The sequence below is a fragment of the Wyeomyia smithii genome, chromosome 2, assembly GCF_029784165.1.
Source record: "Wyeomyia smithii strain HCP4-BCI-WySm-NY-G18 chromosome 2, ASM2978416v1, whole genome shotgun sequence".
NCBI lineage: Eukaryota > Metazoa > Arthropoda > Insecta > Diptera > Culicidae > Wyeomyia > Wyeomyia smithii.
In genome coordinates this window covers 30,260,337-30,274,866 of record NC_073695.1, presented here as the reverse complement: position 1 = coordinate 30,274,866, position 14,530 = coordinate 30,260,337, and the positions used below count along the sequence as shown (strand labels likewise).

The window sequence follows — 14,530 nt, the reverse complement described above, 5'->3', positions numbered from 1 at the left end:
ACCACTAAAAACATTCACCTGCCAATATGGTTCGATTTAGTTGATTAGTTCGCGAGATGTGCAGGAATTTGTGAAGAAACATGTACTTCCAGAAGAGGCAGGGGCGTCGAACCATTATGGACAAATTTGTTACCTCTAAAAACATTCAAATACCAAATTTGGTTGTATTTTCTTGATTGGTTCTTGGACTGTGCGAAATTTGTGTTTCATTTTTATGGGACCCCTCCCTTATAGAAGAGAGATTCGGGTGTCAAACCATTATGTACATATTTGTTACCACTAAAAACATTTACCTGCCAAATTTTGTTCCATTTGGTTGATTAGTTCACGATACGTGCACAAATTTGTGTTTCATCTAACTATTATGGACGTATTAGTTACCCCTTAAAACATCCACATGCCAAATTCGGTTTCATTTGCTTGATTTGTTCTTGAGTTGTGCAGAAATTTATGTTTCATTTGTATGGGACCCCTCCCTTCCAGAAGAGGGAGGGGTCTCAAACTATCATAGGAACCTTTATCGGCACCAAAAACCCCTACATACAAATTTTCACGTCGATCGGTTCGGTAGTTTACGAGCCTATATGGATCAGACAGACAGACAGACCGGACTGCATTTTTATATGTATAGATTACAACATCAATATTTCAGAACCTAAAGAGTGAATATACATTTATTGGATTGAAGCGTTCAGGTCAATCTATTTTTACAAATAAAAAATTGAATGAGCAAGGCTGGGTCTGACCGCTAGGTGGATTGATTTAGGTTTTTATTGTTATTGTGGACGAAAGTTTGTTTTAAAGCGATGGTCACTCACCACTAAAAATGCTGGCTGTGTTTTGGAGATTTCGAATGTATTTCGAAATCGGAACCGAATTTTTGTCCTCCAGCCGCAGCCGAAAGAAAAAACACGCAGCAACGTGATATACTGTTGCGTGATTGCTGCATTCTTGTTATCAGCTTCCATCCGACACAAGAAGAATTGAATTTTCTTTCTTCTAGCCGCAACACGATACAACGTGTCACTTTATTGCGTAGCTGAGAACTTCGGTTCCATTGTTTGCTAACACGAAATGAGGTTCATCATATTCGTATATTCGTTGCGAAACTGGGATAATGACATAACTTGAAAAAAAGGGCGGGGCGACTTACAACAAAGGTCTAATATAAACATCGTGAACAAAAGGCGAGCACATGACAGGTTAGCTTTTCCAATTAACTGAAAGTATATTTTTCACTGGTTTGCAATTGAAGTTAGCATATCTATTGAAAAATTTGAGAAAAACTTAACATATTGGTTAAGATGTTAGTGTTCATAAACTGTTTAGTCTGGGCCGGATTTAGACGCTGGGAGGCCCGGGTCAAATTTGTCTGTGAGGCCCTCTTTTCTTAAAACATTTAGAGGTAACGTTCTGGAAGGTGACGAGCAAAATATAGGTCGCCCCAGGACTAGGGGGCCTCTTGAATCGGGGGGCATTTGCCTCAGTTGTCGGAAACACAAGATATCTAGTCATTTCAGGTGAAGCTAAATTTTTTTGTTTTGACGATATGGACATTTTGACTACAAGAAAATTGTATATGGCTAATTCGGTTTTTCCTCCAGTTCGGGTATAATTATTACTGGTTCGGGTTCCAGAAAACTAAACAATGTGGTCAAATGGAGTTTCATCTTAATCGTTAAGATGATTGTTTTGATCCAAACATATTCGCTTGCAAAACTTTGTGATTGTGTTAGAGACCATCCACATTGTGGACGGCTGAAAAGTTTCCGACTCATTCAAGAAATAACAACGATTTCTGAGTCCCAAATACGTTCGAGCATGGCATGAAATTACTAGATTTTTATCAATTTTAATCCCCGAAGCGATTTTGTCTCCCGAATGAGTTAATAATTTGGGGAGTCATTTAAAAAAACAACCTAGAATCGTCACAATTGTAATTTTTATTGGCAATCAAGTCATGATTAATCAGGCAATTAAAGAACACTTCCTCAACCCTAGTAAAATAGTCTGCGTCAAATTTACTCCTCGTTTTTAGTGACATTGCCCTCTTCTTTTTAAAATAGTGCGAATCCGTTCTCGTTTTTCAAAAAAAAAAAAAAAATTCTGTTATTTGTTATGTAGCGATGTGTTAACATCGTAATGATCCCTCATTATTAAATTTTAAACCAAAAATTTAAATTAGAAATACATGCATCAATTTAACCCCAGAATATGATCATTTTTCCAGTGTTAAAAGTAGTTTTCAGGCGATAACTCGCTGACAATTTTTCGAGATATTTTGCGTGATAAGTTCGAGAGTGATAAAAACGAAACGTGAAAAAAACTAACCGTGATAAAATCGACACGGCACTGTAATATTTGTGAGTTTTTTTTTGTTGATTTTTTTTATATCAATAATGGTGATTATTTTTTAGAAGGGCAAAATTTCTGTCTACAATTTTGTCGAAGACATCATACCAATCAAACATGTCGAAAATGTCACACCGATCTTACAAACTTTTCCGGCTTTTAAGATGTGTAGATATGTGTAAAATTCGATATGATTTTTACATAAATCTTTTTCAAAAAATAGTCTTAATTTAAAAAAAAATACTGATAGCACAAAATGACACCTTTGGCCCAGAAATACATCTGTGCAAAGTTACAGTCAAATCAACAATGATAATTGAAAATGATAATAATGATAATAAAATTGGAAATTGCTTCTTTCATTTGATTACTATTGAAAAGATATGTCAGCTATTACACCACAAGATTGGGGCAACCTTCGCCTTTCAATCAAGATCAAGGTATTCACTTAAAAAGTTAGTCACCAACAAACTTTACGATTTGAAACTACTGTATATTACATAGTTGGAACATGATTATTTTTAAAAATGTTGAAATTGAAGAAATATTCTGAGACATAACTCAAAAAATCGATTAAAATTTCTCTATCCTGAACATTTTATAAAAAGTTTTGGAACGACTCCAACACCTAACAAAAAACTAGGGAAAACCACTACCATAAGCTTTTGTAAAAAGCTGCTAAAATCTTTTAACACCATACATTTATTCTTAACGTTGAAATTAAATAATGCTCTGAAACTTAACCTTAAAATATTTTGTATCACATTCCTTCATCCCGGACTTTTTGCCAAAAGTTTTGTCATGGCTTTGAGTTTTGCAAAAAAAATATTCACTTCTTCAATAAGACGAACTAAATTAATAAAATAATCAAACATATCTCACTATCACCAAATTTTGCTATTTGTATTCACAACTCGAGCACCCCTACTCACCGTCCGGGACATAAATATTCAAAAACAGGCAGTCCTCGTCGTACTGCTTCTCCCCATCCTCAGCCGACTGGATCAGCTCCATAAACAGTTGATTGTGCCGCCGCTGGTTGCTCCGAGGTGCCGACCAGCACTGCTTTTCGAAGCTGGACGCGTTCTTTACCCCTTCCCAGCTGGGTAAGTTGTCGACCACGGGACGGCTAAAACGTTTATCCCCTGTCGGTGCCTGGGCGTACGGAATCCCAAGGTACGCAACTACCCATTGAGTTCTGAACATCTTCATGAACATACCCATCACCGTTCCCTGTTCGGGTATGTCCACCTTGGGTGGATCTCTGGAGTAGCACTGTATCACGAGGATCATCACGATCACCCCAAGCACCAGCAATCGATTATTCGTCATTGCTTCGTCTAGATTCGAACTTTTTGAACCTGGTTTTCATATGCACTCGCCAAGTTTTCCGAATTTCGCTAGGCACTCCCAGTTCCCCCTTTGCTTTGAATTTACCGTTTCGCTAGCCGTAAACAGGATCACCGCCAGGAATGAGACCAATAGCACCGAAAAAACATAAAACACTAACACTAGGCAACACTAGCATGAAAGCTCGAAACAGACTGGTAACCTAAAAAGCAATACTGGAACAGTAATCCTGTGATTTGCTGGAGGAATGCGTTTCGCCCCCAAAAGACCGACCACTAGTTTGCTACAGCCGAAATTCCTCCCGGTTGGGCCGAATGCTCGACATCGAATGAGAAGCTCGACCGGAGGCACGGACTCCCGAACCGTTTTCACCAGAGTGTGGCAACATGGAAATCGGTACCTAATCCCGGAGTCACGCGAAGAACAAGCAACCCCAGCTACAGACGAATGAACGCTGTTTCAGTTGCTTTGATGGGTCGGGGGTACTTGATATACACTGCCGGAGCGCGTGGGCCATGTCTCTTCGCCTTATATCCTTTGGCGGTTGGGCTTGGAATGCTCGAGGTGGCGCATGGTGCTCTGTAAGAGCTGAGGTGGAAATCTTCTGGCTGTTCGTGTCACTGAACGGATTTTTTTATTTTCGATTCATGTAGGTGTGGTGCAGAGAAAGCTTGATTTGATAAACTTGCTGGTTGCTATTTAGATAAAACTACGCTAGCAGCATGAGTTGTGTATAGATTTTTTGAACACCCAACAGAAATGAGGTTTACTCAAGAAAAACCTTTTCGGAATTATTGAACAAATTTTGTTTTGAGTTTATCTTGTAACTCAATTTATTCGATGGAAATAGCACCAGCCTAAAAGTTTCAAATATCTATTAGTGACTGTATTTACGATATTCCTTCGTTCTCCAATCAAACATAGACCACTAAGCGGACTCAGAAGAAACCCCCTCATCGCGGCCCACGAACTGTAGCGCCAGCCAGTCAGTTTTTTTCGCGTGTTTAGTATTTGCCGAGCCAGAACAAAAACTAGCACCCAAATTAGCATATTTGCGATGGGATCACTTTCGAACAAAGGGGAAAAACGAGAGTGAAAACCCACACAGGCACAGATTTTCATGTCGTCAGAAACGCTACAGAACGCAAGGAGGGCAACTGGAAAAATCAAAACAACAAACTTTGAACGCCGTACAAGGTAAATAAATACACCTCAGCAGGCACTAACTGGACCGCGTTGGTGCGGCGTTTACTTCGGCTTGAGGCGCAAGCATTTGCGACGACAGAGAAATAAAATAAAAAAACGGCCACCAGGACGTCGACATCACATCCGTCAAGATTTCTTTTTTTTTCTGTTCCTTGATCTAAAAGGTTCGGTGGGTTTTTGGGTGGCAGTTTTCGTGCTTTCACTGAGGTAAGCATGCTTCCCGGCTTTTCCTGGTTGGAAAATTGACGACGTCGTTATTATTCTAATTAGGGAATAATATGCAACGAAAACGAATGGCGATTTTTTGTTATTGATTTTTAGAAGTAGAGTGATGGACCCAACACTAATTCCGTTAAGATAAATTAAAATAAGGTTACAATAGAACAAGAGATTGGAAAGGCAGATAAATACTACAGCTGGACAGGATGAAACTCTATTCACGCTTTGTAAATTAAGTACAAATAACGCGTATTCATCGTATGACCTGCTTCGGGAACGTGGCAGCACATCGCATATGAGTCCAAGAAAGTGTGCTGACTACTGCCGTACAGGACAGGCCACGCCAGACCAGGGGTCATTGTGCCCATTTCTTCCTAGGTAAAACGGTGGAAGAGCCTACATATATGTTCGTGGCTGCTGTTGGCTCCACATGGGAAATTAATGGCTGGACTTGTCCGAAGAGGACATCGGTGGCTGAAATGCAAATTTTCCGGTTTTCCCTGTTTCTTTTGCAGTTGCATGCATATATGCATGAAATATATTTTGCGTAAATATTTTGACATGTTGACAATTGTAAATAAATGGTTTAGAGAAATCACTAGCAACAAATGATTTAAGATATGGCGAATGGTTGCATAATCATCACTAACGTTCGAACGGATGGGAATTTTCAGAAAACAATAAAAAATACTCTACTGTCTATACTATTTCTAAGTCATTGTGATTTTTAAATTATCCTCCAGGAATCTTGCATTTGAAAAAACAAATCAGCTTTATTTCCTCAAGTAACCACAATCATAATTAACTGGAATTGCACGAAGAACTGTCAAACTGACGCTTGGGAGTGACAAATCATTTTCAGTGTGCCACCCGTAGGGACCATTTATCCAATGCAAATGCTTCTGCTAATAGAGACTAAAATTTCCAGTACACCATCCATAATTGGGGTGCGATTGTTTTTAAACATATTAGCGAACGATATGAATACTTTGCGGTCTCAGCCCAACAAACAATTGAGCTGAATACAGCTAACAGCTAATAATTTTAAAATAGCTGAATAAAGTCTGCATAGAGGTGAAACGGACTGCCACAATGCTCAGGTTGATTCATCAGCTGAGCAAGCAATAAATTCAGGTTTAAAAAAACTTGTAAAATACTCCACGCCATTATTTAATTGTTGGCTGGTTAAGCGCTATTTCAATTTAAAAAATAGATATTAGACAACATCAATTAAACACTGAACAAACTGGTTGAATAAACGCTTCTTGATATTTACTGTCTTCTGTGTTTTAAAAACCTAAACGTATCCCGATCAGAAGGGCATAACAAAAATAATACAAAATTCTATCAACGGGAGATACAAATAACATATTTTGATACGATTTTGTATTTTCCCATTTGCTTCTGATAACAAAATTAAATCTGAATGAGTCATAATAACAAATCATGAAATGAAGTTGTTCTGAAACAAATCTAACAATTTTTTCGTCTCTAACCAAACCTGTTGTTTATAACAATGGATGTTATTATAATGTTCTAGGTGCTATCTAATTTTGTTAGAAAGCTGATACGTTAGTAACAAAGTTTGATATGGGTTTGATATAAGTAGAATATTTTTTGTTATGATTTCTGTTATTTTAACACCTAACGGGATCAAAATTAAAACACATCCTGAAAGATTTTTCACATAACAAACTAACAGCCTCTGTTACATTTTTGTTTTGCCCTTCTGATCGGGATATGTATATAAAAATAGAGAACTGTACCAAAAGATAAAAAATATACCAAACACAAAGAATTCAGTATGTTATTTTAATTTAAATAATTAATTTGAGTACGATGAACTATTTTAAAATGGATTTAATGCTTTCAAAAGAGCCGATGGGTATTATTTCTGATAGCAAAGCAAATTGGAAATAACTAAATTTACAATGTGTTTTCCTCGTCATTCTCATCACGAACAAGAGTTCCTGCCGTTGTCACCAGCTTGATAAATGCCAACTTTTTTCCAGATCACTTTTTAAAGCAGCTACTTGTTTTACAAGCATACTACCAACCCAAGAAATATTTTTTGGCTAAATAAGCGCTTTGATAACTAATCTTATTTAGCTGACGGCAGAACATAGGTCGAAAAATGTATTTCCAAAGGCTGTATTACATAGAGATCCTCAAAGGGGGAGATACGCGATGAAAAAAACCGCTGATTTGGCAACTAGGTTTCACATATCAGAGGTGCCAGATCTCTTCTCAGAGCGCAATGTTCATTAACTTTTTTATTCGGCTCGTATAACTAATGGTGACGGTGGATATCCTGGGGAATAATAAAGTGCATCAGAAAAACCGTGAAGGTGTTAAAATTTATGTTTATGTTTATTTTATATACTTTCATCATTATTCTGTAGACTATACAAAGGGTTTGTGAACCACCAGTTAAAAATCACTGTGATGAAGCAACTTTGGAGCCTTCTCAATTCATGTTTTAGCAATAAAACACGAAAAACGTGTGAAAATGAATATATTCTTTATCGACCCTTCCCAGATAACCTGAAATCGTATAAAAATGGCAATACAAAATCGTATAAACATTCAGTTTCAATCGAAATTGTATAAAGTTCATGTTATAACCAGTTCAAGTTATCTTTCATCATATATGGGTCGTACAGTCCGTGATATATGACTACATATTGTTCCTCGTATAAATGCACACAAAAAATCAGGTTTCATCGCAGTAGAGTTGTCTACAGTGCTAAACTTAATTGCAGTGCAAAATTGTAGGATTTCGAATTTATGTGATCCACGTTGATATTCATATTCCTTGAAAACTCCTATAACAGTTGTAAGAGGATAGCATAATAAATTTTATACAATGCACTTTTTCGTGACAGTTAAAATCGTGTATTATGAAACACGACATCGTTGAATAGTATAAAATGATATCATTTTTATGTCAAATTTAATTTAAATTAAAATGTCCCTTTCAGCAACTCTGGTTTTTAAAATCTAGTTCCTGAAAGATTCAAAGAGCTGGGTATAAATCATGAACGCAGTTTTGACTAAAAGAAAAATCACCCAAAAAAATGGCACATACAGTCGGGTTCCACATAAACATGGGGAACGCCTTGAAAGATTTTTAATGTTTGTTGATTGCAATTGCTTGAATCGCCTAACAGTTAAAAAGAAGGTCGATGCGGATCGCATGTTATTATTCCTTCGTATATGAGGCAATAATGAGTTACACATTGACATCAGAGTCTATAAATAGATTTGAGTCAAAGTTGAAGACAAAAAGTGACATTATATACAATTTGCAGGTTCATACGATTTGAGGCGTTCAACAGTACTAGATAAAACTCGTTGACATGTAGCATCGTAAAATGACTCTGAGGATAGGGAATAAGAGCAGTGATCAGAACGTTGGTGGGGGTTCGAGGCTGAACACAGCCATGTAAAATATAATAAAGAAAAATGCCGCATCCAACCTCAATAATTAATACATATCAAAGAATGTAATTATTAGTTAATGGTACGCGTAGTTTTCATTAAAAAAAAAATAATTGAAATTGTTGCTACTCAATTTTATGTTTTTTTTTTAATTTGGAAAATTTAGGTTGTATATAATGCAAAATTTGTTCGCATTTCAGGTTACACACTGCTGCGTTTAAGTTCGTAGAGTATCGTGGTAGAATCATAATACGAGTGAAACGGAATTGTATGTATGCTTGAATTATGGGAATAGAAAATTGTACTAAGTAGCAAACAGAGTTGTTCATGCCTCATATTTTATGCAAAAGGTTATTGTTATAGAATTGTAAAAAATGGAATAAAAAGTCCTATATCTTTAACTGCGCGAACTATTTTGGTACGTATATTGCCTCCACTTTGGTACTTATAAACTCATATAGAACGTTATATACAACTTTATCAGATTGTACAAGGGTGCTTATATCTCAACAACAACTGAAATATACGGACCAAATTGTTGGCTGGGTTATTGCAATACCTTTCGATGTGTTACCTTTCTTGTTCGTTTGGCCCGAATTTTGACATGTTCGTTTGGCTCACAACACTCTCTTCGCATATCTCTCCCTCTGAGTATTGCTAGTATTACACTCTTTGACCAAGCGTCAAATATTTGTCACTTTTTGACAGATAAAAATTTGGTCAAAGATAATTATTTGTTTTGTCACTCTCCAATTTTCACATGTGGCAAACACGGGCAAACAACAATCATGATGTCAAATAAATTTGACCATTATGTCAAAAAGTCAAATATTTTACCATTGGTCAAAGAGTGTAATAGGTACAGGCTTAAGTGTTTAATCAGCTTTTAATCAGTCGGTTTTGGAGAACAAAATCAGCTAAAGGGTGTCCAAATGAAATTGCTACACACAAAATTGATTCGCGAAATTCGAGTTTTGATCCGATTGCCATCAAATTTTAAGGGATTGATAAATAACTATTAAACGTCATTTTACCATTTTACTCGTATTTTTTTACAGTCCATACGCAAATGCCCGCACCATGGCCTTAACCACGGCCATAAGATTGTGCACAACCTGTGAATCAACCATTTTTTTGCATGTAAACCCATACTTTCTTCAGTTCATCGACTGTCTTCACTACCTTAGGTTGTTTAAGAAGGTGCTACTTCATAATCGCCCAGTACTTTTCGATGGGGCGGAGCTCCGGAGTGTTCGGAGAGTTGAACATTTTCGGCACGAAATTGAGCTTATTGTCCGCATACCACTTCAGCACGTCCTTGGAGTAGTGGCATGAGGCCAAATCCGGCCAGAAGATTGTTGGGACGTTGTGGGCCTTCAGGAAAGGAAGCAGCCGCTTCTGGAGGCACTCTTTCATGTACACCTGTCCGTTCATCGTGTCCTGGGTCACGAAAGGTGCACTCCGCTTCCTGCACGTGCAGATGGCTTGACAAATCAGGAATTTCTTCGCAAATTTGGACATCTTCTGAGTCCATGATCCAGCATTCAACTTTCGTCAGCATGTTGAGGTAGAACTTCCTGGCACGGGTTTTGGCGGACTTGTTCTGCTTCTCGTCGCGATTAGGGGCCTTTTGTACCTTGAACGTTCGAAGCCCAGCCTTAGTTCTGGCCTTCTGTACAAAACTTCGGCTTAGGTGCAGCTTCTTAGTCGCATCCCGAACGGAGGCGTTCGGGTTTCGGTTGAAGGCCCCAACTATGCGGTTGTGATTTTTGGTGTTGTACGGAATACTTTTTCCTTCACTTCTGGGCTTCCGATCAGTGGTCAATCGTTCCTCGAACCGGTTAATCACTCGCGACACCGTGGAATTCGCAATTCCCAACGTTTTAGCGATGGAACGATGCGAGAGATCCTTGTTCTCGTGATGAATGCGCAAGATTTTATCACGCACGAGCTGTTCTTTCGACTCCATTTCCGCGAGTTTTGGTCACAGGACTTTAAAACTTTGCAGGATGTAAATAATGCACTATGAACTAAATCCACCCAAATTTTCATTAAATTCTACCCAATGGTTAAAAAGTTAGAGCAATTTCATAGTGTGGTAATTTCATCGTGGACACCCTTTACTTGTTACATTCGGCTTTCTAAATAGCCGAACAAGGGCTTAATAAGAAATAACTCAGCCATTTGAACAACTTTTATACATGCTGATCGATTCAAGCGAATATTCATCCTTTGTACAGCTTGTAGAAAAACTCTTTTAAAGCCAACAGTAGCTGGCTTATAGTCTAGATAAGCGCCTTTATGACAAACCCATGGCTTAAATTGAACATTCCGTCTCCCCGAAAAAGTGCTTTTTTAGCTACGATAAATATAATTCAATATATGTATTCGTCTTAACTAGACCATCTTTTGACGTTGACTAACGTCTATATCGAAGTTAGGCCCCTGAATTTGAAAATCTAGTAATTCAACCAGGGAAAACCAGAGAAAAGTGGTCAGGTTTTGAGCGCTTATTTTGCAGTCATCTATAATCAGGTTTTCAAGGTTTTGGCATCAATCGATCAGAAATTCTTTTACGGTTAAATTTATGTAACAAAAACAAACTATTGTTTGAGATACACTATTGAAAAATTGGTAATTAATATCGATTGTCTAAATCATACCGCGCAGCCAATCACTACCTCTCTTCCCAAGCACAGTCGACACTAACGGATACAATCGATCTGACTTTGTTGTTATTGTTGTTGTCACTTTCTGTTTCCGATGTTTATGCTGCTGCTAGCGGAAAAAAACCTTGCAAATATGCATCTTTATGTTGGTGTTAATTTTACGACAGCGGCCGGCGCCCCATCATTCTGATTCCAAAACCGCACCAGTGACATGCGGACGCTAGGTGATAGCAGCTGAAAGGAGGAAATACAAAATAGTACCGGTCATCTCGTGCCGGTTTCACCCGTAATGCTGGTGGCTTTAGTAGTAAATGGCTACTGAAAAACACTTAAATGGCTGGAATTCTGGACGGACTAACCAGGAAACTATAATCGGCAACTGGCACCTTTTGGTGCCTCGAAATTTTGTTACAGAAGCGGCAAATTGAATTTTCTGTTTTACCAAATGCTGCTGCTAGCGGAAAAAACCTTGCAAAAATGGATGTTTGTGTTGGTGTTAATATTACGACAGCGGCCGGCGCAGCTTTCAAGAAACATTTGTCTCTACCATTCCATCATCTATGTAGCCCCTCCCTTTTTCTAATTATCTGACGAAGCCTTGGTATAAAACGTATCGTTCGAACATTTCACCCCATCAGTTTCATTATTAAACCGTACCGGGTACATACGGACGCTCGGTGTTAGCAGCTAGAAGGAGGAAAAACAAAATAGTACCGGTCATCTCGTGCCGGTTTGACCCGTGATGCTGGTGGCTACTGCAAAATACTAAAATGACTGGAATTCTGGACGGAAACCAGTAAACAAGAAATCGGCAACTGGCACCTTTTGGTGCCTAGCAGTTTTATAATAGAAGCGGTTAGTTGAATTTTATGTTTTACAATTGCTGTTGCTAGCGGAAAAAACCTTGCAAAAATGCATGTTTATGTTGATGTTAATTTCACGACAGCGCTAGGTGTTAGCAGCTGAAAGGAGGAAAGACAAAATAGTACCGGTCATCTCGTGCCGGTTTCACCCGTTATGCTGGTGGCTTTTAGTAGATTAACCAGAAAACAACAAAATAATCGGCAACTGGCACCTTTTGGTGCCTCGAAATTTTGTTACAGAAGCGGCAAATTGAATTTTCTGTTTTACCAAATGCTGCTGCTAGCGGAAAAAACCTTGCAAAAATGCATGTTTGTGTTGGTGGTAATATTACGACAGCGGCCGGCGCAGCTTTCAAGAAACATTTGTCTCTACCATTCCATCATCTATGTAGCCCCTCCCTTTTTCTAATTATCTGACGAAGCCTTGGTATAAAACGTATCGTTCGAACATTTCACCCCATCAGTTTCATTATTAAACCGTACCGGGTACATACGGACGCTCGGTGTTAGCAGCTAGAAGGAGGAAAATCAAAATAGTACCGGTCATCTCGTGCCGGTTTGACCCGTGATGCTGGTGGCTACTGCAAAATACTAAAATGGCTGGAACTCTGGACGGAAACCAGTAAACAAGAAATCGGCAACTGGCACCTTTTGGTGCCTAGCAGTTTTATAATAGAAGCGGTTAGTTAAATTTTATGTTTTACAATTGCTGTTGCTAGCGGAAAAAACCTTGCAAAAATGCATGTTTATGTTGATGTTAATTTCACGACAGCGCTAGGTGTTAGCAGCTGAAAGGAGGAAAGACAAAATAGTACCGGTCATCTCGTGCCGGTTTCACCCGTTATGCTGGTGGCTTTTAGTAGATTAACCAGAAAACAACAATATAATCGGCAACTGGCACCTTTTGGTGCCTCGAAATTTTGTTACAGAAGCGGCAAATTGAATTTTCTGTTTTACCAAATGCTGCTGCTAGCGGAAAAAACCTTGCAAAAATGCATGTTTGTGTTGGTGGTAATATTACGACAGCGGCCGGCGCAGCTTTCAAGAAACATTTGTCTCGACCATTCCATCATCTATGTAGCCCCTCCCTTTTTCTAATTATCTGACGAAGCCTTGGTATAAAACGTATCGTTCGAACATTTCACCCCATCAGTTTCATTATTAAACCGTACCGGGTACATACGGACGCTCGGTGTTAGCAGCTAAAAGGAGGAAAAACAAAATAGTACCGGTCATCTCGTGCCGGTTTGACCCGTGATGCTGGTGGCTACTGCAAAATACTAAAATGGCTGGAATTCTGGACGGAAACCAGTAAACAAGAAATCGGCAACTGGCACCTTTTGGTGCCTCGCAGTTTTATAATAGAAGCGGTTAGTTGAATTTTATGTTTTACAATTGCTGTTGCTAGCGGAAAAAACCTTGCAAAAATGCATGTTTATGTTGATGTTAATTTCACGACAGCGCTAGGTGTTAGCAGCTGAAAGGAGGAAAGACAAAATAGTACCGGTCATCTCGTGCCGGTTTCACCCGTTATGCTGGTGGCTGTTAGTAATAAATGGCTACTGCAAAATACTAAAAGGGCTGGAATTCTGGACGAGAATAATCGGAAACTGGTACCTTTTGGAGCCTCGAAATTTTGTTACAGAAGTTTTGTAAAAGAAGCGTTGCAATTCCCTCTACTATTTGCTTCAATGGAATATTTTTTTTTTTAAGAATACGGTAGTCAACGTCATGCGGTCGTGTCTTGAATACCACCCTCCTACTTTTTTTATTGTTTAGGCGATTCGAACACATCTAAATCTTTCGATTTTTTGAAATTTTGTTTTTTTTCATCGTTTATTTTTTATTATTATTAGTGAAAATTACCTCTTTAGTATCCAATTACTTTACTGGCAGTCTCGAATCTCGAACTCATGCTCATGAGGTTGCTAATAAAACGCAATGCCGATTCGTTCCTCGAGCGCGCAAAGCAAATGCATACAAAGAAGACATGCTCAGCGGACTTCTCAACATCCACGCATTCGGGACACATGGGGGACACCGCGTGCCCGAACTTATGTAGGTACTGTCTGAAGCAGCCTTGGCCTGACAGGTAATTTCTCTATGGTATCTCCCGACTAATCCGGATAGCTCCGGGATAAGTCGGTACGTCCATCTACCCTTCGCGGAATCTGACCATTTCCGCTGCCATCTGATCATCGCGAGTGACCTTCTCGTACGTGTATGCCCCTTGTGTCATGTAGATCGAAGCATTCTACATCCTCCTTAATGGCGGTACTTTCCAGTTGACTACGATAACTATTAGTTCCTACAGCTTGGACCTCACTGGCCCACAATACCTAGGTATGGACACAAGCACGCAGAAGTTTCCGCATGCTACAGTACACCGCTGAGCTTTTCGACATCATTCGAGATTGTGCTGCAATAGCC

The 14,530-nt window shown here is 38.8% G+C and overlaps 1 protein-coding gene across 1 annotated transcript in view; it reads right to left on the bottom strand.

The window, feature by feature from the left end:
- Nucleotides 1–4,054, bottom strand: part of LOC129724304 (neuroligin-4, Y-linked) — a 45,115-nt gene extending 41,061 nt beyond the window's left edge. Inside the window, exon 1 of the mRNA XM_055679060.1 lies at nucleotides 3,285–4,054. Within this exon, the coding sequence (XP_055535035.1) occupies nucleotides 3,285–3,684 (400 nt within the window). The 5' untranslated portion in view covers nucleotides 3,685–4,054. The remainder of the gene's footprint in view (nucleotides 1–3,284) is intronic.
- Nucleotides 4,055–14,530: the final 10,476 nt, after the last annotated feature.